Source organism: Bos grunniens, chromosome 2, assembly GCF_055505025.1.
Source record: "Bos grunniens cultivar Pamir isolate PY7600 chromosome 2, Bosgru_T2T1.0, whole genome shotgun sequence".
NCBI lineage: Eukaryota > Metazoa > Chordata > Mammalia > Artiodactyla > Bovidae > Bos > Bos grunniens.
The window spans coordinates 38321912-38347180 of NC_141166.1; the positions used below are offsets into that span (position 1 = coordinate 38321912).

General features: G+C 38.3%; 1 protein-coding gene across 1 annotated transcript in view; it reads right to left on the minus strand.

Moving 5' to 3' along the window:
• Positions 1 to 17174: 17174 nt before the first annotated feature.
• The window catches only part of CPS1 (carbamoyl-phosphate synthase 1), a 145421-nt gene continuing 137326 nt past the window's right edge, over positions 17175 to 25269 (minus strand). The window contains exons 35-38 of the mRNA XM_086341970.1: positions 21782 to 21841; positions 20946 to 21058; positions 18996 to 19125; positions 17175 to 18274 (exon numbers count right to left, since the gene is read on the minus strand). Of these exons, the coding sequence (XP_086198096.1) occupies positions 18176 to 18274; positions 18996 to 19125; positions 20946 to 21058; positions 21782 to 21841 (402 nt within the window). The 3' untranslated portion in view covers positions 17175 to 18175. The remainder of the gene's footprint in view (positions 18275 to 18995; positions 19126 to 20945; positions 21059 to 21781; positions 21842 to 25269) is intronic.

Below are 25269 nucleotides of genomic sequence, written 5' to 3' on the forward strand. Positions count from 1 at the left end.
CCATCTATCAAGAAGGCCCAAGGACCCAGGTTATAGAAAGCAGACTCTACGTTGGCTGACTTAACTGATGAAACATCTATCTTCTCCCTGCCTCAAGAAAAGACCAAAAGTCCGAAAGAGGGGATGTCTGTATATACTGATCACATGTTTTATCGTCATCAACTAAGAGTAGCCTCAGTGGATAACTAATTCTGTCACCTTATTACTAACAGAAAGTATGGCTTAATATACCTACTTGAAAGCTTTAAAACCTTTTGGCAGGCTTCCAAATCTTAATTGGCTTATAGTTAACAACTTTATATCATAGGTCAATTCAATTAGTTACCTAGATGTATGTTTTTCTCATCACAGTTTATGTTGAAGATATACCAGGAATTGTGTTGGGTTAATATTAAGCATTCTGTTGTTTCCTTTTTGATATTTTTATGGCTATCATGAACAATTGGGAACGCCTTCTTTGGCTTTGTTTTTTCAGAATCAAATACTTATAACCATGGTATATAGTTATCTGGCATAGAATTTGGGGAACTCAAATGCCCTTCATTCATTTGTTGAACTCTACATGACACTAAAAAATGCCTTGGGATCATAAGGCTTGTGAAATGTTCTCCCCAAATTCAGATAATAAGTAGAACTGAGAAACAGCTCTTAAAGGAATTTCTGATTTCCAAGGCTTATTGGAGAAGATATTTTCAAATCATCTGATGTTCAATTCTTTAAATAGACAGGAAATAAAATTCAAAGAGGATTTCAATTACCCATTTTTCTAAACATTCCAAATCCTGAAACCTGTTTTCCACTGCCCTTCAAATAAAATCCACATGTTTTACCACAGATCACTATGTCTCCTAATTCCATCTCAATTCCATTCACTATGGTCCACTCACACCAGTTTCCTTGTAATCTGTCCCACTCAAAAAAACTGTTTCTTTCTCTGGAAACTTGAAATTACTTTTCTCTAATAACTTTTTTTCCCTAATCTTGTCATGTCTATTTCCTTAACATTAAAAATATGCCTCAAAAAAGTGACTTCCCTGGTAGCTCTAGTAAAGACTCTGCCTGCAGTGCAGACCAGGGTTAGATCCCTGGGTCAGGAAGATCCTCTGGAGAAGGTAATGACAACCCACTCCAATATTCTTGCCTGGAGAATCCCAAAGGCAGAGGGGCCTGACAGGCTACAGGCCATAGGATAGCAAAGAGTCAGACACGACTGAGCGATTAACACACAGACACACACATATATTCATCCACCTAGTTATTCTCCATCACATAATCCTGTTGTATCATTTTCGTTATTTGAAACAAATTTAGTTTTGGTTTTGGTTGTGTTATTGCCTATTTTCCAAGCAGTACCTCATTTCTGAAACCTTATCTATCTCCAATGTCTAGAACAGAGTTCACCACATAGCAAATGCTCAATATTTTAAGTATTTTCTAATTGCATAAATAAATAAATCTAGATTTTTAGAGTAGTCACCTACATTGAGGGACAAGCAGCCATAAAACCTCTCATTTAAAAATTTGAGAATTTAATCTACCGTATTTCACAGTATTCCTTTAAAGGATTCATAGGAGTTATTTATTTTACAAAAGCAGCTAGCAACTTGTATACTCAGACCTGGGATTACATATCTCTTGTACCCTATCTTGTTTCTAATCTTTGCTGCCAAGAAACCCAGGACCAAATCTGAGACCCATCTTCAAAAGCCAGACAGAAATTTATGATGCATATTGGGAGTCCTGAGCTCAACCCCAGAGTCATTGCATAATATCATTTTATCCATCTCTTATTTTATTTTAGTGTTGACCTGTATGCATTTCCATAAGTTGTTTCCAATTCTATTTGGAATGAGATGAGTTGAAAAAAAGAAAACTACGTAAAATATGCATGTCATTTGGTGTCTGTAGGGAGCCTGGCTCAGGATTTCCTCTGTGTAAGTTTTCCAAGTGCTTAATTTTTTCAGAATGAAGGTGGCTCTTGTCCATTGACTACAATCATATATGTTGGTTACAGTTCAGTATTTGGTCAAATACTCTTATAGTATGTTCTAGTTGCCTTGTAACATAGATTCCATAAGACTTTAAGTCCTTAGGTATCTATATAGGTTCTCCTCAGCACTTAGAATAGTACCTGCCACATAATAGGTATTCAATAGACCTCTACTAAATTAGTAAATGCGAGAAGGCAATGGCACCCCACTCCAGTACTGTTGCCTGGAAAATCCCATGGATGGAGGAGCCTGGTAGGCTGCAGTCCATGGGGTCACTAAGAGTCAGACACAACTGAGTGACTTCACTTTCACTTTCCACTTTCATGCATTGGAGAAGGAAATGGCAGCCCACTCCAATGTTCTTGCCTGGAGAATCCCGTGGATGGAGAAGCCTGGTAGGCTGCAGTCCATGGGGTCGCACAGAGTCGGACACGACTGAAGCGACTTGGCAGCAAATTAGTAAATGAGCAAATGGCTTAATATGGTCCATGGCTCAATCAAAGGATAAAATTGTTTTAAAACTTCTAGAAAAAGAGAAAAATCCGTTCAACCTTTCTAATAGTCTTTAATCATACCAATCAAAACAACAGGAAATTAGGGAATTTTTTTGTCTAATAGGTTTCCTACAAGAATGAAGAAAGCATTGATGATGTTGAACTGTATAAATATTAAGAGACAGTGTATGCCATGCTTTCAAAATACAGAATTTTACTAGATACAGATTCGTCAACTCTGCAATGTTTTTGTATTGATTCTAAAGTGCTTTTTGGATGAACTTTGAAAGCCATTTGCTGCGTGTGGGATTTTGCATACTTGGGGTTGTCAATAAATATGTTTTGCTGTAATTATTAACTATATGTTCTTGCACCTGTGGGGACGATGAAGCATCTAATTTCACGTTCAGCAATAAACATGAGAAACTGTCTGCAGGATTCCTCTTTTGATTCCAGCTGCCAACAGCTTGGAATGCTCTGAGTCCGGCTAACTCTACATTCCCTCATTAGCTGGTGTCCCCATTTATTTTTCTGCCTAAATGGGTAGAAAAGTCATTTTGTTTAGCTCATTCGGATCTGTTGAGAAAGATACCAGCAAATCAACACCTGTCACTTTTCAGTAAATCCTAAGAGGCACTGGGGCTTTGTAGCAGATTTGCCTTGGCAGGAAACAAAATGCTTGAGGGTTGCAGTAAATGACTGGATTCTCTGAAACTGCCATCTCCTCCCTTAAAGTGGAGAATGAGCATCAGTCTATTATGGACATAATCCAAATCACTTATAAGATAATAAAATTTCATTATGTATTCTTAAAAACTGAGAACCCACCAATTGTTGTTAACAAGCTTTTCTTCATTTGTAGCTAGTGAGTTAAATTTGTTGAGGCTATTTTTCCAACAGTTAAATTTTTAAATACCATTTTATTTTTAGTTAAGTAGCTTTGGTATAACATTGCTTTTAGTGGTAGATTAAATACATCCATTAGTTTCAATGTTCCTACATTTTGGAAACCAGAAACTAGATTCCTGGGTGTGTCTTTATATAATTGTAATTCTCTGCACCTTAGAGACTTTCTCTGTTTATTGTATATTAGAAGTATTTCCCTCTCATCTCTGAACAGCTGGGCATCTGTCTTTGCATTGATTTTTAGGTACCTCTGTGCTTGAGAGCACAAACATGGCAAAGCATTTCAAAATTCATTCTGATTTGGTCAGATCCTGTTTTGAGTTAACTGTTGTGAGTGAGATCATCCCTTAACAAAGACATTGTGGATTTAATGACCCTTATGTCCACAAAAGGTTAAACTCACCCCAGAAATCTGCAGTTCATTCTTAAAAAAGTAATTTAAGAACTGACACATTGTTTTGCTATATACCAGATATTTTTCTGTAGCAGTCTCCATGGTTTATCTTTCTTTTTCTTTTCCATGGATTATATTATTTACCTGCACTAAAATATTCTATAAACCAGATACTATCACCAACCCTCCTTCAGTTCAGTTCAGTTCAGTTCAGTTGCTCAATCATGTCCGACTCTTTGCAACCCCATGGACTGCAATATGCCAGGCTTCCCTGTCCATCACCAACTCCCAGAGTTTACTCAAACTCATGTCCATTGAGTCAGTGATGCCATCCAACCATTTCATCCTCTCTCATCCCCTTCTCTTCCTGCTTTCAATTTTTCCCAGCATCAGGGTCTTTCCCAGTAGTCAGTTCTTCTCATCAGGTGGACAAAGTAATGGAGTTTCAGCTTCAGCATCCGTCCTTCCAATGCATATTCAGGACTGATTTCCTTCAGGATGGACTGGTTATATCTCTTTGCAGTCCAAGGGACCCTCCAGAGTCTTCTCCAACACCACAGTTCAAAAGCATCAATTCTTCGGTGCTCAGCTTTGTTTATAGTCCAATTATCACATCCATACATGACTACTGGAAAAACCATAGCCTTGACTAGACGGACCTTTGTTGGCAAAGTAATGTCTCTGCTTTTAATATGCTGTCTAGGTTGGTCATAACTTTTCTTCCAAGGAGCAAGTGTCATTTAATTTCATGGCCACAGTCACCATCTGCAATGATTTTGGAGCCCCCCCAAATAAAGTCTGTCACTGTTTCCACTGTTTTCCCATCTATTTGCCATGAAGTGATGAGAACAGATGCCATAATCTTAGTTTTATGAATGTTGAGCCTTAAACCAATTTTTTCACTCTCCTCTTTCACTTTTATCAAGAGAGTCTCTAGTTCTTCTTCACTTTCTGCCATAAGGATGGTGTCATCTGCATATTTGAGGTTATTGATATTTCTGCTGGAAATTTTGATTCCAGTTTGTGCTTCATGCAGCCTGGTGTTTCTCATGATGTACACTGCATATAAGTTAAATAAGCAGGGTGACCATATACAGCCTTGATGTACTCCTTTCCCAATTTGGAACCAGTCTTTTGCTTCATGTCCAGTTCTAACTGTTGCTTCTTTACCTGCATAGAGGTTTCTCAGGAGGCAGGTAGCATAGTCTGGTATTCCTATCTCTTAAAGAATTTTCCAGAGTTTGTTGTGGTCCACACAGTCAAAGGCTTTGGCATAGTCAATAAAGCAGAAGTAGATGTTTTTCTGGAACTCTCTTGCTTTTTCAATGATCCAAGGGATGTTGGCAATTTGATCCTCTGCATTTTCTACATCCAGCTTGAATATCTGCAAGTTCATGGTTCATATACTGTTGAAGCCTGGCTTGGAGAATTTAGAGCATTACTTTACTAGTGTGTGAGATGAGTGCAGTTGTGTGGTAGTTTGACCTTCCTTTGGGATTGGAATGAAAACTGACCTTTTCCAGTCCTGTGGCCTAGGAACTGAAGCACAAGGAGTTTAAGTAGCTTTCCCAAAGTTACACAGCAAGTCAATGGTGAAGACATACTTTAAACCCAAGAAATCCAGATTTTACTCATGATACTCCTATTCCCTCACTTGGTATAGGATAGAAAAGTATGCACATATACATGTTCACTCATTTCTCTAAAGCCTATACCATGCTTACTGTCACAAACCGCTGTGATCAATACCATAAAATCCCATATGTGTGTAGACTATATGTAGGTGCCTTTTTGGTAGATCATGTCCAAAGTAATAGTTACTGCCAGATGACAAGTCGCTCCTGGTTGTAGCTACACAGCTGTTTTAGAACTCCCTGCCTATCTCTTTTTAAGCCTTATCCAAATAGAGATTTCTGGCAAGGATTCTCTGTTTTACTTTGAGTCCGTCAGAAGTGCTATTATTATAGATCTTGACCTCAGTTGACTTTAAAGTATCGCCTAACCTTCAACAGAATTACTTTGTACTGTGGGAGAGTTGGGTTTGTCTTCAAATAAGAAAATACTGTTCACACACTGCTGATGATATTTGCATTGTGAATGGTGTTTGCAGCCGTGATGGTGATGCTGCACAGATGTCTTCAGCCCCATGAATCAACTGAAATAATTTGCAAGTTATCTAATAGGAGTTAGGGGTGTGTGATAATTAAATACAGATATAAATTCTTTACTACTTCTCCCACTGAGAGGTGGAGTTTAATTTCTCTCTCTCCTTGAATCTGAGCTTGCCTTATTGGTGTATTTGACCAGTTTCAATGGGGAGAAGAAAGTGATAAACTGGGAATTCCAAGGATGGGTCATAAGGCAAGAGCTTCCCCTTATGTCTTTCATTTGCTTACTCTGGGGGAACCCAACTACCTTGTGAGAACTTCAACTTCCCTGAAATCACATGTTGCAGATGCCAAATATAGGTGCTCTGGTCAGCAGTCTCCACTGAGTCCAAGCTTCCATTCATTCTTATTATCTATTGAGTGAAGCCAGCTTGGACCTTCAAAACCAACCCAACCAACTACAAGCTGAGTATACAAACTGACCTCAAACAGTGCCACAAAAGCAGATGAATCATATAGCCAAGTCTGGTCCAAATATCTAAGCTACTAAATTATGAGATACAATAAAACATTGTTTAAAGCCACTGAGTTTGGGAGTAGTTTGTTATGCAGCAATGGATAAATAACCACAACAGAAAATGAAAGATGGCTCTGCCACAAAGGAATCAAATATGACATTCTACCATCACATAACCTCAAAGTCCCCAGGCTCTAAAGAAGTCAGTTCACATTTATAAGCAGATTTCACATCCATTTTGGGATTCAAATCAATAAACATGGGTCTCTGACTCTACTCTATTGCTGGCCACTCAGAGTACATGCCCCACGTGTTCAGAAATGAGTCCAGGGACTTCCTTGATGGTCCAGTGGTTAAGGATCCACTTTCCAATGTTGGCTTAATCCCTGGTTGGGGAACTAAGATCCCACATGTCTAGGGGCAATTAAACCCACAGGCACAACTACGGAGCCTGTGTGCTCTGGACCTCATGTGCTAACACAAGACCTAAAACAGCCAAATAAATAAATAAATATTTTTAAAAAATAAATGATTCCATATAAGCTGACTGCTTTCCTGGAAGAATTCTTTATCCCCTTGGCCAATTGAAAGAGCTTCAGCTCTCATAGCATCTGACCATAATTCATATTTTTATTGACATCTTCACCTGGACACAAAAATCAGTTCATGCAACTAAATAAGTATTCAGACAATGTCCAATTCTTCTTTCATCTGCATTTCCTCCCCTTCTGCCCTCCTCTGTCAACTTCTTTGATCTATCCCTTGCTCTCATTGATTCTCTCCCCTGCAGCTCTATCTCCTTCCCAAACATGCTGCTTCTTTCTGCCTCCTCCTTTCACTTCTGTTTGACCTCAGGCAGTCTCTTTACCTCTCCTCATATTTGTAAATTAGGGATTCAGTGAACATTAAAATTGGGTCATGTGTGCATGCTAAGTTATTCAGTCGTGTCCAGCTCTTTGTGACCCTCTGGACCTGGTAAACTGCCAGGCTGCTCTGTCCATGGGATTCTCTAGGCAAGAATACTAGAGTGGATTGCCATGCCCTTCTCCAGGGGATCTTTCTAACCCAGGGGTCAAACCTGTATCTCTTGTGTCCTGCATTGGCTGGTGGATTCTTGACCACCAGTGCCACCTGCATCACATAATTTAAACATTAACACAGGATACAGATAAGTGCTCAAAATATTTTCACCTTATTAAAACATCATTACTAATATCCTTCAGCCGAAAGGAATAGTGAGCTTGACACTCATCTCATGCCAACACAAGCCAAAAAACACTTGTCTGACTACATCTATTACTACATGTCAAAACTCCTTCTCATAAAAATCTAAATTCCATCTGGGCTCATTCAGGACCACTTCTACCATAATCAAAACCTTCAAATCAAAGTAACCACACTTCCCAGGAAAACAGTGTGCCATGGTGTGAATAAGCATAATGCCCAACCCTAGCATGCAAAGAAACTATCTATCAAACTGTCACTGAGGTCATTCCAGAAATCCAAATTATGCAACAAAATTACTCTTTTTAATTTCATAGTTTTGTTCAATACAATTGCATTATTTTTAATGGACATATCAAAATTATTTTAAATTGAATTGATCTTATTAGCAAAATATCAAAATTTATTAGGGTTTCCCACTTGGTGCTATTGGTAAAGAAGCATACTATGATACTGAAATACATTTTCTTATCAACCAAGAAAAATAATAATTCTTCCTAGAATACTTTTTTATTCAGAGATCTCTAAACATTTTAAGATTATATGAATTTCACTTTTATAATACAATAAGATCAGTAATAACTATTAGCATTTCCCCTTTAGGATTCTTTTCCCCTCAGAATATAATAGATATTGAATAAGATGGGTACTTACTAATAACCAATTTTTAAAAATAAACATACAGCTGCCCACTAGACTTCTCTATTCAGATGTTCCAAAAAATAACATCAACAACAATCATAATAATGACTGAAACTTACCACAACACTTACACTGTACTCAGCACTATTTGGAGTACTTAATTTACATTTTCTCAATCTTATCATTGCAGCTATCATTGCAACAAGCCTATGTATGGGGACTACTATTCCCATTTTATAAAGGAAACTGAAGTATGAAAAGTTTAAATAATCTGCTCAGGATCACACAACTACTGAGTGTCAGAGCCTGGATTTAAACCCAAGAAGACTCCAAAGTCTGGCTTTTAACCACTGCTTATACACCTGACCCGCCTCTTGAGAAACCTGTATGCAGGTCAGGAAGCGACAATTAGAACTGGACATGGAACAACAGACTGGTTCCAAATAGGAAAAGGAGTATGTCAAGGCTGTATATTATCAGCCTGCCTATTTAACGTCTATGCAGAGTACATCATGAGAAACGCTGGGCTGGAGGAAGCACAAGCTGGAATCAAGATTGCTGGGAGAAATATCAATAACCTCAGATATGCAGATGACACCACCCTTATGGCAGAAAGTGAAGAAGAACTAAAGAGCCTCTTGATGACAGTGAAAGAGGAGAGTGGAAAAGTTGGCTTAAAGCTCAACATTCAGAAAACAAAGATCATGGTATCTGGTCCCATCACTTCACGGCAAATAGATGGGAAAACAGTGGAAACAGTGACAGACTTTATTTTTGGGGACTCCTTGGAAGGAAAGTTATGACCAACCTAGACAGCATATTAAAAAGCAGAGACATTACTTTGTCAACAAAAGTCCGTCTAGTCAAGGCTATGGGTTTTCCAGTAGTCATATATGGACATGAGAGTTGGACTATAAAGAAAGCTGAGTGCAGAAGAATTGACGCTTTTGAACTGTGGTGTTGGAGAAGACTCTTGAGAGTCCCTTGGACTACAAGGAGATCCAACCGGTCCATCCTAAAGGAGATCAGTCCTGGGTGTTCATTGGAAGGACTGATGTTGAAGCTGAATCTCCAATACTTTGGCCACCTGATGTGAAGAGCAGACTCATTTGAAAACACCCTGATGCTGGAAAAGATTGAGGGCAGGAGGAGAAGGAAATGACAGAGGATAAGATGGTTGGGTCGCATCACCAACTCAATGGACATGAGTTTGGGTAAACTCCAGGAATTGGTGATGGACAGGGAGGCCTGGCGTGCTGCGGTTCATGGGGTTGCAAAGAGTTGGACACGACTGAGTGACTGAACTGAAACTGAAATACACCATTTCAATTCTGCCTTTCACAGACACCTGAAAAATCTCATGCCTAAAACAGAATGTACCATCTTCAACCAACACTCAGCACTAACTCCTGGGTTCATTAATGCCAAAAATATCATATGACCTCTTACCTATTGCTCCGGCAAACAGGCAGCTCTGAATCTGAGTAACTTCTCTGAGTCATCCAAACATATTATGACAGTTCTTTCTCCCAAATATCAATACATCATTCTTCTTCTTGCTTTCTCTTTCCTATTCTAGTCCAAGTGATTCTGTGTGTGTGTGTATGTGTCTACTAGATCAGATCACTGTATTTGCCTCTTAACTACTCTCTGCCTCTAATCCTGGTTCATTCAGTCCAGTCTCAATTCTGCAGTCAAAGTGACTTTCTTTAAAATACTGAAGCAATTATGTCACCTTCTAACTTAAAAAAAAAAAAAAATTCAGCAGCTTCCTGCTATCCTTAGCAAAGTGTCCAAATTCTCTAACATGGCTTCCAGGGCACTTAGGTCTTAGTCTGAGCTATTTCTCAGCCTTACCATCAACCCTGCATGCACAGTGCTCCAGTCATACTCAGCTGCCTTCAATTCTTCAAACTCAATATATTTCCTTGCCTCAGGGTCTTCACACACATTATTTTCACTGTGCATACACACTGTAGAACACACCACACTTCTTCACCTGGAAAATTCTTACTTATCCCCTGGGTTCCAGTTTAGATGTTCCTTATGGAAGCCTGCCAGGATCCACCCAGGCAAGTGTTCACACAGACCCTGAACTTTCTTATGGCAGCATTAATCAAGTTGCACTATAGTAGTTATCTTTAAATTCTCTTCATCCACCTCTAAACTATAAGCTTCATTAGTCCAAATCTACTGTATTTTACTTATATACACTCAATAAATGTTTGTGAATTTAATTAATGAATTTAAGACACAAAGCACTAAAGAAAGGTGATATAGATATTCTATATATAAGAAACTACATACTCCAAAATTATCTATTTTTTACCGGAAAGTATATTTGCATTACTATTCTGTATGAAATATTCTAAAACAAGTCATTAAAAAGATGAAAAATGGTAAGTGAGTAGTTATGAACAAACTATAATGGAGAAAGAATAAATTAAGGTACAGATTAAATATAACTTTTGGAGGTTGATAAACACCTAAGATAGTTAGATAGCACCACTGACTCCATTGACATGGATCTGAGCAAACTCTAGGATATAGTGAAGGACAGGGAAGCCTGGCATGCTGCAGTCCATGGGGTCACAAAGAATCAGGCACCATAGTCACAGAGATATATGCAAGTATTGATAAGATTACTGAAATAACTAAGATTGAAGAGGATTCTTTGGATCTATGATAATCTTGAGGGGAAAGTTGATTGAAGATTTTGGAAAATTAGTGTTTTCAGGGTTTCCTTTACAAACTCTTCCAGCCCCTGAATATATGAACAGTGAAGTTAAGACTGGAGGCCCGATGTAAACTGCTGCTGCTGCTGCTAAGTCACTTCAGTCGTGTCCGACTCTGTGCAATCCCAGAGACCGCAGCCCACCAGGCTCCCCTGTCCCTGGGATTCTCCAGGCAAAAACACTGGAGTGGGTTGCCATTGCCTTCTCCAATGCATGAAAGTGAAAAGTGAAAGTGAAGTCGCTCAGTCGTGTCCGACTCCTAGCAACCCCATGGACTGCAGCCTACCAGGCTCCTCCATCCATGGGATTTTCCAGGCAAGAGTACTGGAGTGGGGTGCCATTGTGGGCCTCCCTTAAGCCAAGGAAGGAGATAGGAACTTATAACTCAAAAGGAGGACCGGAAAACAATTATTCTGATGAAGCACTTTGCACCACAATCATTTTTTGGAGTCAAAACTGTGTGGAAGCTATAGTTCTGAACACCTATTAGGTTCCAGAAATGTAATAGTCAATAGAACAAGTATGTCCCTACCTTCCATAGATCTGCATAAGAATCAGACTTGCAACTGGCTCTCAGCTTTAGCTTTCAGGTTAAAGAAAATAGGTGCTGAGATGATCTGAAATAATTGATAGTGGAATAGCCCCAATAGATCAAAGGAAATCATCAGTGATTAAAAGCAACCCTGTCATAATGACATTAGTACAAATATAGTAACCAACGAACCATGTATTTCATGTATTTCTAAAAATATCTGTTTGAACTCACCTTTCCAGAGAGATTAGCATGGCAAAACACAAACAGGGTAAGCCAAGGACCATTCTCTGACAAATCAGTCTACAAAGTACCATCTGTTTACATTTAGAAGTCCCTGAGTGCGTGTGAGCTAAGTCACCACAGTTGTGTTCAACTTTGCAACCCTATGGACTGTAGCCCGCCAGGCTCCTCTGTCCATGGGATTCTCCAGGCAAGAATAATGGAGTGGGTTGCCACGCCCTCATCCAGGGGATCTTCCTGACCCAAGGATTAAACCCAGTTCTCCTGTGGCTCCTGAATTACAGGTGGATTCTTTACTGCTGAGCCACTGGGGAAACCCTTATAAGTCCCTATGGCCCCACAGATCCATAGATTTCAATAGAATCAGATTCTAGAGTGAGTGAGTTACTTCTGAAAAGAATAGGACTTCACAGAGTACAGCAAGGCATGTAATGATAGATTTAGCACAAGGTAATATTTTTTTGCTCTGGAGGCTCCTCCAGTGTTGTGAAAGTTAGTATTGCTTTGTCTTATTGTGATATAATGAATAAAGTATGAACTTAATTTGCATCAAATACTTGTGCCTCATGGTTTTGAAAATCTCTGAAAACTCCTACTCATTCACATCTTAACTGCAATGAGACCATTTTCCCCCTGAAGCTCCCTATATATTTTAATTATGAGTGGGAAGAAAAGTGTATCAAACCTGGCAAATAATATGACATTATGTCCTTAGTTTAATTGGAAAACATTCTTTAAAAAGGATCCATATGTAAATCCTCTTGAATGGAGAGATTAAAATGAATGTTACAGTCTAATTAAATTATTTCATATAAATTTCCTTTGCAGCATTCTATGTGGAAATTTGTAAAGAGTTATGGGAAACACTTAGCAGAATATTTCTGTTATGCTAATGACCTCAATGCCCTGCTATATTTCATCCTTCAGGACCTTGCATAGGCAGGTAGAAGAGAGACTATGAAAGAGATTACTGAATGTGCTTAAATTTCAGAAAGAAAAATACAATTATCTAGACACTGGATATTAGAACGTATTTTTATTAATAAAATACATTTTCAAATTATTTCTTTTTTAATAACTTGCTTTGAACTTTCAGATTCTTTCTCCTTTCTGTGTACTCATATCTTGGTCTTCATTGCAGCTGCCAACAGCACTAAGATTTGTGTGGGAAATTGTCATTTGGGAACACAGCATCTTTGACTTTTTTTGTGTGTGTGAGACTGCTGTGTTGCTTCCTTTGATGAACAAAAGCACTTCTCTGGGGTTTGTGTGTTTCTTCTAGGAAACACCTTACAGAAATAATTAGCTAGGCTGGTAGTTTCAGGAGAGAGAAAGTGAATCTTTACTGCTATCAGAAAAACCTATTTTTTGTTTTGGTCAACAATCAATAGTTTTCTTTGTGAACACAAGTCCTTTATAAAATGAAAGTTGTAAAGACTCGAAAAATGATCTTTCAGAAACAAGGGGCTCTCACAAATGGTGCAAATTTTGCTTTGCTGAGGTTTTTTTTTTTTTCATTACTGCATGATCTCAACAGCTGCAGGTACTTAAACTCTCTTCCTGGAACCCTTGCACCCTACATTATGCACAAAAGAAGTAGGGACAATTATTACCAATTTTTCACAGAACCTAGGGAGCCACTCAGGAGGATAGACATTCTTGCTCCTGCCACATTCCCTTCACACTCACCAACTGCAACAGCATCTCATAAAATAGCACAGTAATATTCACTAGGGAAAATAGAATTTTTATATATAAGAACAAAGGAAAAGGAAACAGAGAAAGAAGGGAAAGAAAGTTAAGCCAGTCTTTTTCTAGCTAAGGTTGTCTAGGATGATATGTAATGAAAGGTCTTTGTGGATTTGATTGGGTGTGTGTGAGTATTTGTGGCACCTGTGCCTGTGGGGGGCTGCACCAGCAGCCAAATGGTAATACTGGTGTGTAATTACCGAGCACTTAACTGCATTCAGCCTTGGTTTGTTTCTCTGATAATTTCCACTTTCATTGTTCAAGAGGCTGTGGACACTGTGGAAGCTGAGGTTCAAGTACCTGCAGCTGTTGAGATACATGAATGTAGTAGCTGTTTTTAAAAGTTTCCAGTAGGAATGCTGTTTAAGAGGAAAGTTTAACAGAAGCACAGTTAAAATATTCTACTTACCTTTCCAAAGCCATAAAATCCTCCATCTTTAACTGGATCATTCTTTAGTTCTCTTTCTTCTTCATTTCACAAGCTGGCTGAGCTCTCTTTTCACCCCACCCACTAGAGCTGGTCCTCCTTCCCTGCTATTAAATTCTCAGTGTGGAAAAAGCTACTTCAATTCCTATTCCCCTCTACAGACATAGCCCCCATGTTGTTTCAGTTATGATATATAACAGATTCAGACATTTTAAAATGTGTTAACCTGTTTATATTAAAAAATACAAATATTCCAAAAGGACAAAGACTTGCCAAATCTGAACACAAATCTGCTTTCATTTGCTTCCATTTCCCTCCTCCAACCAAACTGTTGAATACAGTATTTGTGTTTAATTTTCTTAAAGGTTGGCATATTGGAAAACACAAAGGTAACACAAACAAAAAGTAGTATAATTTCATTTTCAGCACCTTGGAGAGAGTGTATGTCATCTGTTTTCCCAAAACCCTTAATTTCAGGAACAAAAATATAGGGATTATTTAGAAACAATACTGCTTGATTAATTATTATTACTCTACCATTTTATCATATTTTAGAAATAGTCTGTTCAAATTAATATAAAAATTGAGAGCCTTTATTAAATGTCCACAGTATAAACCTTAACTATGCTTCTCTGACAGCTCAGTTGGTAAAGAATCCACCTGCAATGCAGGAGACCCCAGTTTGACTCCTGGGTTGGGAAGATCCCCTTGAGAAGGGAAAGGCTACCCACTCTAGTATTATGGCCTGGAGAATTCCATGGACTGTTTAGTCCATAGGGTCACAAAGAGTTGGACACGACTGAGTGACTTTCACTTTCAATTGCTTTGAATATTTGGTACTTTCAGCAAGCAATTCTGTTTGTTTCAAATTATGAGTTAACATTTTTAAATTGATCACTAACAGTGTGCTTACTTTTGGCTAAAGCGTAATTGTTCTCTTCCTCTGAGTATGCATATACATATGTGTATTTAGATAGATCGGTGATAGATATTAATAAATTAATTGATAGAGGATAGATGGAGTAAGCAATAATAAATCAAATGGGATCAAATATTACCAATAGGTAAATCTGGGTAAAATGTGAACAATTTTTATGTTTGCAATTTTTTTAATCCAAATTTTTTTCCAAATAAAAAGTTTTGAAATTTCTGTGTGATTCAAACACGTACAACCAAAAATTCAGTCTCAACCTCAACCCTTAGTCCTTTCTCTTCAAACATAGCCTGAGCTCCAGTTATACCACACTGCTTGTAATTTCTTCAAATTAATGTGCTTATCCTCTTGTCTACCTGGAGAATGACAACACATGGTATAAGACAGGGCATCTCCCCAGAAAAGCATTTCCTTGATCTATGCAGGCAAGTGTTTTCTTCACCATAAGAAATGAATTCTTTTACATATCTGTCTTCATCAAAATACAAGATATAAAAAAAAATGAAACTGCATTTTTTTGTGACTCTGGGCATGTTACTTGATTTCTGGTATTTGACTAAAAGATGCTTACTCCTTGGAGGAAAAGTTATGACCAACCTAGATAGCATATTCAAAAGCAGAGACATTACTTTGCCAACAAAGGTCCGTCTAGTCAAGGCTATGGTTTTTCCAGTGGTCATGTATGGATGTGAGAGTTGGACTGTGAAGAAGGCTGAACGTCAAAGAATTGATGCTTTTGAACTGTGGTGTTGGAGAAGACTTCTTGAGAGTCCCTTGGACTGCAAGGAGATCCAACCAGTCCATTCTGAAGGACATCAGCCCTGGGATTTCTTTGGAGGGAATGATGCTAAAGCTGAAACTCCAGTACTTTGGCCACCTCATGCGAAGAGTTGACTCATTGGAAAAGACTCTGATGCTGGGAGGAATTGGGGGCAGGAGGAAAAGGGGAAGACAGAGGATGAGATGGCTGGATGAGTCTGAGTGAACTCCAGGAGTTGGTGATGGACAGGGAGGCCTGGCGTGCTGTGATTCATGGGGTCGAAAAGAGTTGGACACAACTGAGCGACTGAACTGAACTGAACTGATCTGCAATGTGGAGATGATAGCACCTACTCATAGGGATATTTTGAGGGTTAAATGGGTTAACTCATATAAAGGACTTAGAACTACCTGAGGAATAGCAGGTACTCCATAATGTTACCAATAGTTACTTATTATGCTGGTGCTCATGATATGATGGAGCAAAGTAATACAGCATAAGAAAAGTACTAGACTAGTCAGTGTAGGAGAGATCATAGTATATTATACACTAAAACTTTTATAAACTCATTAAATATTTTCAGGAAAATGCATGGATGATCAGGGAGTGCATTGCCATGATCTTGTGAGGAAGAAGTAATGAAGGTCTCAACCAAGGCCATAAAAAGAGAGAAATAAGATAAAATCAATTCTGAAAGACTTTGTGTAGATCTACATCAAGGGAAGGGATAAAAGTCATGTTGTCCTCATTATCTTAGAAACTTTACAAATCCACATCTTAGGTGGTATTTCTAGGCTAGCTATGGTGTCACTGCAGCCCTTGATACTGTCTATCAGACAATATGGATCAGCCTCTGATTGCCTTCAAATACTTTTCTCTGTGTTAGACAAGACATTTTTTTAAGCTTAGTTTATTATATATGTATGGAAATCTTTGGTCAGTATGTGATTTTAGCTATATATTTGAAAGAATCTGGGCATGACGTACTGGTCCAGGGGTTAAGAGTCTGCCTGCCAATGCAGGGGACGTGGATTTGATCTCTGAAAGGGAAACTAAGAGCCCATATGCTATGGAGCAACTAAGCCAGTGCACCACAACTCCTGAAGCTCACGCAACTTGGAGCCCGTGTGCCATAACTAGAGAATCTGTGCTCTGCAACAAAAGATCTCACGTGACACGACGAAGATTCTGCATGTTGCAATTGAGACCTAATGCAGACACATAAATATTAAAAAAAGAAAGGCTGCAGACAAAGGTAGTATATAACCATGTAACAAGAGAATGAATTTTTAATGAGATTTATAAGCAAGGGATGGGAGGAGGAAAAAAAGAGAAATTAACAGCTTAAGCTTCATTATTTGTATTATTAATTTGCTCATACCCTATAGGGCTTTGTGTGGAAAAAAGAATAAAAAAGATATAATCCTGGTACCAAGCCTTGTTTCATCAGAGAAATGAACAGATTTTGTGGATCAATGTAAAGATAAATGAATAAATAAATGCAAGAATACCACTGTCTTCTCTCTCAATAGTATTTTATTTAAAAGTTCACAATTAGAGACTTGTAATAACACAAAAAGTTTAAAAGTGACAAAGGCTGCCCTGTAGGAAAGATTTTTCTTGTATGGAGAAGGAACAAGGACTTTGTGCCTAAAATGGACAAAACTTAACATTGCATCAGGGGACTCAGTAGATCAACGGACTCTGTACTCTGAAGGGAATGAACATAATTTCCAAGTTACTCCAAAGTGGGCAGAAAGGAGGAGGGTGGCAGAGATGGCATAAATCTGAAGATCTCACTTGGCTCAGGTTAAAAATCCAAAGAGAAACAAGAACCAAACCTCAGTGGTATCTACCATCTGCTGACATACTACAAAACACCAAATTGCAAACCAGTATCCTTTTAATAAATCCATACTTTAAAGACCTCTGCTACACTTCTCAATTTCAGCTCTGTGGGAGGGGATGATGATATTCCTGTATAAGCCAGACAGAATGATTATTGAAAAGCAACAATACACAGACATCACGATGGAGGAGTTCTTAAATTAAATCCATATTTCATTTGAACCATTTTTAGAGTATTCTGCCTTGTTATGTGAAAGTGTCCTGAGTATGGCAGATGCTGCTTAAAAACGACAATAGTGTCTGTAAAGGATATACAGAAAGAGTTCAGAAGACAGAGCAGCAATTTTTTCTACCTTGATCATCATTAATCAGCACTATACAATGTTAGCTGCAAAGAAGCACGTAGATAACCTTGGCCCACCAAAAATAAGGCATTAATAAGTGAAGGCTCTCATGAAGAACAGTTACTTAGGGAGGCCTCTCTAAAATTTTTAAAAGGTGACTGACAACAATTTAATTGTGAAAGAAAGAATATTAAGGCACACCTAAGTATACTGAAATAAAGTTTGGTATCAATATTTGTCTCTAGAAAAGAAAGCTGCAAATCAGTTCCTTTAGATAAAGAGTGGCTTAGGTTGATTTAAGAATGGAGACAGCGAGTCTCTATTTCTCTATAGTTCTTTCCCAGCTCTGTACTGCCTGTAGTGGAAGAGACTCTTGGAGTCCACATTGCGAGCTTTCTTCACAGCTTCAGCAAAAAGTTTGGTCACCTGAAAATATGAGGGTAGGAATCTTAGCAACACACATGAAATGAAAGTGAATGTTCAATGAAGCAGGAGCAAAAAATCACAGTTTCTGTTCCTGATTTTCAAAGGGGTATGGGATGAAAGACACAAACATTTTTATTTAATGGGGACTTTCTCCAGTATCTCAGACCTCAACGTGAATAAGCTTATTTCCCCCCACCATTCACAGAAATTAAAACTAACTCAGGGAGAAAAAAATACAATGGCCAGAAATGTATAGGGTCTTGACAAACAGTTCTCCAAGTGATAAATTTGTTGGGTCATGTTCAAGTAGAAGAGAACATGCCTTCGGTAATCATTTCCTGTGGACTGGACAAGTGCTTGTACTATATCTGCATTTTCAATTACCATTAACCTGTTGCTTTTATGCGGTGCCTTTCATTTAGACACAATAGAATAAAATTGCATATCTTTATTACGTGCCATACCACACTTTTTATTTAGAGGATATTTGTATGTGTAATGAGAGAACCATGGTTATCCATGGCTTCTGGTTATCTCAACTCCTTGATCACCAACTGTCTCAGGCCATGACCTATCATAATAGACCATTAATTTAGATTCTATTTAGAAATTCTTCTGCTTTCTGAAAGTTACAAGAAAGAGAGAAGAGAGATGTGTACTCTCAAGAGGGGCACAGAAATAAAGACCCTCGTGTGGACTATGTTTGAGGAAAAGAACATACCTGGAAATTAGTGAGGAGAGCAATTCCACTGTCAACAGCTGTCCTCCGAATCACATAATTATCGTGGACAAATTTAGTGTTGTTATTGGGGAGGTTAATCACCAGGTCAATGCTGCCATCTCTAATCAATCTGGAGAAATAAACAAATACAAGTTTGCAGGTGACGATGTATATTTTATAATTCATTTTCAAACTACTAATGTAAATTAGTCTCAAAATCATTCAAGTCAATGGCGTACTGAATTGACTGACACCTGCCCTCCTTTATTCCTAAGTAGATTTTCAAACTATACACATTTGGGGGCTATAATATTTTTATTGTGTTCTTGAAAGAATGCTGTTGAATGTCTAACTAATCAAATGGAAATATATGTTTTATCTTTAAAATGCTACTGATAGCAAGAATTGGTAATTTGAGAGACAGTTACTTATTTTACAAGGAGGTGGTTCTTCCAGCATTGAAGGCCATTCCACTCCCCACCCCTCACACCCACTTCAGATCAACTTTACTTCACTGCCTGCTTCCTAGTGTCTCAGCTGATGTTATGAAATAACTGCCTAATTTTGAATTAAACCACTTCACATTCTGTTGCTGGGCTGTGATAAACATTAGGAGATATTTAAATGTCAAGAGCAGGAAGCAGAACTAATTCTTGTTTTACAAAGCCCTAAGAAGGGCCTCTGGGCTTCACTTGTGGCTCAGTAGTAAAGAACCACCTGCCAGTACAGGAGACACAAGACACAGGTTTGATCCCTGGGTTGGGAAGATCCCCTGGAAAAGGAAGTAGCAACCCACTCCAGTATCCTTGCCTGGAAAATCCCATTGGACAGAGGAGCCTGGCGGCCTACAGCCCATGGGGTCACAAAGAGTCGGACGCAACTGATCTACTAGACAACAAAGAAAGGCTTCTAGCATCATTGGAAAAATTTGCCTTCTTTTATTAATTTGATAATGATTTGTAGGTTACTTTCTCAAGAGCCCTAACAGATAGTATATCATATACTGTTTGTTAGGACTTAGCCATCCAGTAGGCTGTAACATCCTGGAGCAACTGAGAATTCTCTCCTAGGTGCCTACACCACATAGTTCTGTATGTGCTAATGTGTCAGTGTTCCTGAAGGGTCAGGTGGTGTGCTGAAATAAATGTCTTACAAAACCAGAGGAAGAAATAGCCTAAGGCACAATAACAAACCTGATCAAAGAATGGCAAATCAGGTAATCTAATAGGTGACATTATCATATCTCTCCCCATGGTGCCCTTCAAGTAGCAAGTTCTCAATAAATTGATGGTTTCATTGGTACACAACCTCAGTGAAACGCAGCTGGTTAATCTTACACTTGATATACACATATATACACAATGCAAGTTGACATAAAACACAAAGCGCTGCATTACTTTCTTTGGGCCCATGATTCTCATCACTGAGATCTTGGTTGCTGTCCATCAAAGGAATGGACATTTACTTGGAAATAGTTGGAAGATGCTACATATCTCCATGTACATATACGGCATTATGTGTTACAATAACAGCAAAGTTCATGAGAAGGAAGCTTACCATCATGCACAAATTTCCTTGTTTTAAATTGGTTAACTGAAAAGAGTTTTAGAAGACTTGCAATAGGGTAAGGTGATATATTTATAGCATGCGTGTGTGCATACTCAGTTGCTCAGTCGTGTCTGACTCTTTGTGACCCCACGAACTGTAGCCCGCCAGGCTTCTCTGTCCATGGGATTTTCCAGGCAAGAATACCAGATTGGCTTGCTGTTTCCTCTTCCAAGGGATCTTCCTGACCCAGGGATAGAACAAGTGTCTCTACGGCCTCTTGCACTGGCAGGTGGATTCTTTGCCACTGAGCCACCTGGCAAACCTCATATTTATATCATACTAGTTCCCAAAGCTAATTCTCCATCTATTTTGTTATCTCAGAATAACCTGCCCAGTTCTTACTTTCTGATGGGTGAGAGGCTGGGATTCTGTCCTTCTTGAGATGGCCATGCCACTGGGGTAGCAGGTACATTGTTGGCATTGAGCCAGTCTGATGTGGCTTCCGTGGCAAAGAGCTGCATTTAAAATTTTTTAAAAAGTCAGTTACTGTATCAGGGAAAAGCTTTCATGAAGCAAAGGGACCCATTAGGACATTTGAGTCATTTAAAACATAGAGCAGGAAAAAATGGTGAATATGAGATGCAAAATGATGTCAGAAATAGAGATTAAGACAGAATCTAGAGTAATAGGCATTTTAAATATTTTTTAAATATTTGCAGTAAGAAAAAAAATTAATAACCTCAACTGTAACTGCTTTTGTAGGAGAGAAAAAGAGTTATTGGTGACTGAAAATTCAGTTATCAGACCAATAAAGCCTCATGACCACAGGCCCACCCTGAGCCTTGGGACTCATTCTGTTTTACAGAACCAGGCTTTGTGTGCAGATATTCATGGCAAAGAAGTTTCGCCTGTAACTGTTGGAAACTATGACTTCATATGGAAACAGGAAAAGGGAAAATATATGGAAATGCATTTAAAGTTTATCCCAGTTCTGTGTTAGGAAAACTCTCTAGGTTTTTAGCCAGCAAATTTAGTAAGTTTGTGGTAATTGTGCTAAAACTTAAAACTAGTCTTTCTAATTAGTTTATTTCATCGAAGCTTTGAAATTATAAAGTTAGTCATAGTTTTCAAATGGAGAGGTCATATCTTGCATGATTTTATTCCCCAATATTCTTCAATACTCTTTTTTGTGGATAGATTGCTGACAGAAAGCAATTAAGAAAAATAATATCACATACCTTGAAGCCTTCATTGTGTAATTGTTCAGCCACACCAAGGAATTGTGGACGGAATGATTGCTGAAATTAAAGGAATTTAACAAAATTCACTTTCTAGATACACGTTATTAATTTAGTAATGCAATACAGCATTCTGTTATGTCATAAAAGGAAATGCTATGTGTTGCCTGGTGCTTTATATTCAAAGATGACAAGTTTCATCCTACTAGCGTGACTATAAACTCTTACTTATTTTCTGATATAGATGAAATTCCATCCACATTGTCTTGCTTTCTACTGTCTTACTTTTTACACCTCAAATTCCTTTACTCATTGCTTAATCTACTGAGTGTCTGAGTATAGAGTCAGATTTACCCCTGGATTTACTTCTGGATGGATCATTTTCCTGGTTAGAGAGAATTTAAAGTCATCTCTCTTAGGTGCTCAGTGCCACATCAGCCTCTTTGGATGTTCTGCCTTTCAACCTGTTCTAATTGCTGAATTCTAAGTTTGGACTGCACTTCAATTCCTAGGCCTTGACCTAGCAATTCATGCAAAGTTCCCTACAAGTCAATCATTTGGAACTCAGTTGGGCATTTACTCTAAAGCAAAGAGTAAAAGAATGGACTCTGGAGTCACTAAGCTGCATTTCATTCTGTCTATACCATGCATTTGTATGAAAAGTCAATGTCTTTGAGCCTCCACTTCCTCATTTATAAAACAGTGACTCCGATATTAGTGTATCTACTTCTTGATGGTCCACAATAAATTGTGTGACCTTGACCAACTTACTTAACCTCTCTGTGATAAGTAGGAATAATAGTACAGATGATAAGATGGTTGGATGGCATCATCAACTCAATGGACATGAGTCTGAGTAAACTCTTGGAGATGGTGAAGGACAGGGAAGCCCAGTATACTGCAGTCCACGGGGTTACAAAAAGTCAGACACAACTGAGCGACTGAACAACAAAATGTCAGCGGGTCCCTGTGAGTATTCAATGAGTGAAGTCCGCCGTAAGCGTTAGTACAGTGATCATGCTCAATTACTCAGTTGTGTCCAATTCTTTTCAACCCCATGGAATGTAGCCCTCCAGGCTTCTCTGTCCATGGGATTCTCCAGGCAAGAACATTGGAGCAGATTGCCATTTCCTCCTTAGGAAGGGGATCTTCCCAACTCACGGATCGATCGAACCCGCATTTCCTGCATTGGCAGATGGATTATCTACCACCGAGCCACCTGGGAAGCTGCCAATTTAACACAATTGCTGGCTCATTAATAGTAATAATTAAATATTATTATTAAAATAATTGTTTTTTCAGCCTCACAGAGGCTATATTACTGTCCCTGCACTCTAGCTCTGAAGCCTGGGTTCCTCTACTGGCTGTCACACTTAGAACACCAACCAGTATCATCCTCATATGTTTTCCTTCCCACCAGGCTCCTTAATATTCAATCTTGCTGTTCAGATATTTTCTTAGAATTGTGTGCTCTTCTGAAAACCCCAGCTGGACCCATTCAATTTCTGGGTCCTGCCTTTCCTGGACTGCCTGTCTACATCAGGGTTCCTTAATTCTGAACACACTTCCTTCCTGTGACCAAAAGCACATATTTGCAATACAGAGATCAGGGTGGAAGAAAACAAGCTCAGTAGCCTACCCAATCGTCTACTTCTGACCTTGACCCCATTAACATGAATGTCTGAGTAATCGAGCTAAACAAATATGCAAAATTGTACAGTGTTAAAAACATATCCATTCTGCTTCAAATGAGAAATTTTCACATTTTTTGAACTATTTACAAAAGTTTGTAAACAGATGATATAATTTGGTTACTTTAGAAAATATTTTATAATCTATTAGAAATTATATTAGTAATGGTTGAGAAAAGTCATGGATATGATCTTATTTCAGTTTCAGAGAAACTAAAAATTGTGATAAAACATCCAGATCCTTGCACAATTTTGATAATGTTCAGCCCACAAAACTTCCTAATACTTACTTGTAGAGGCTTTTTGAGAAAAGATCTAAATCCTAGGTAGAGACCCCAAAACTATGTTCAAATATAAAATTCTTTCAGAATCTGGCCCTCTCAATCCCAGGACTGCAATTTTATGAGAAGAAACTATTGGCAAATAGAAAAGATAAATGCAACAGAATGAATCTCAGCTAAAGCAGGCTCAGGGGTTATTCATGACAGCCTTCTAGAACACAAATTGTAACCATGCCCAAGGCAGTAGCTTTTCATTCCCACTTAGGACCCAACAGGAAGAAACGGGCTTAGATGCAAGAAGTTCATGGCTAGATATAAAATTAAATAAGTATAAAATCAGAGAGTAATTCAAAACATTAAGGTAATTTAATGAGTTTTGTGGCAGTCTCTTTAAGAATAGATTAAGCAGAAGATTAGGACAATCTTTTACTCATTTAATTCTGCTTAGAAAGCAAGGGACTGAATTAAATGGCATTTTAGGTTTTCTTGGTGTTTTAGATTTCTTGAAATATAGCAAATACATGTGAAATATTCTAAATAAACCTCTGAATTTCATCAAGCACACCTAAAATGGAACATTACCTTGTGAACCTCTGCTAAACACACAACAAACACAAGGAGGCATCAAAGCACACAGGAAGCTCACCATAAAGGTAACCAACACTTTTTGAGCCATTGATACATTAATCAGGTACTAATCTCAATCTCTTACATTTCCCCCTAGCAAAAAGTCACTAATAATATATGGCCATGTGATAACATAACATTGCATCGATTTTCTAAAATACCATTTCACAGGTATAATAGTTCTCAAGATGTGGCCTCCAGAGAATCAACATTGCCTGGGAATTTGCTTAAATGATAAAAACTTGGACCTTACCTCTAGATCTATAGAATCAGGAACTCTGGGAGTGAGTCCCAGGGATCTGCAGTTTAACAAACCCTCCAGTGATTCTGGTGCACGTTTACATTTAGGAATAGGAAGGAAGAGGGGATAAGAGGACTACCCTTCATTCATTTTGCAATTCAAGGTGAAGATGCATTAACCTTGACCAAAGACACTATGAAAAAGGTTGAGGAAGGAGTACTAGACTATAATTTTTTTTTCTTTTCCATTTTAAAGTAAAATAAGTCAGCAAGTCCTCTAAGTCCTGCAGACACCAGTCAGAACCTCATTATGGAGCTGTTTCAGTGCTGTCCCCCAAGTGGAAAAGATAAATATTCGACATGACAGTATTGGCAGTTTCCAGCCAAGGAACTACTCTGCCTTCCGGTCTGGGGTGTTGGCTTTCATAGTCACATTATAAACTTCTATCAAACATGTATTGAACACTTGTGACACATAAAATAGCCTCTCTACAAAAAGAAATTACAGCTGTCAGCTTGCATCTGAGTAGCCCCAGATTTAATAGCTGAATGAAAATACCTGGGTAAGAAACCATTTGTTACTAAAGGTGAAAAGTACAAGCTGATTTATTTCCTGGAAAACATTTGTAAGAAAGAAAGTCCTTTAAAA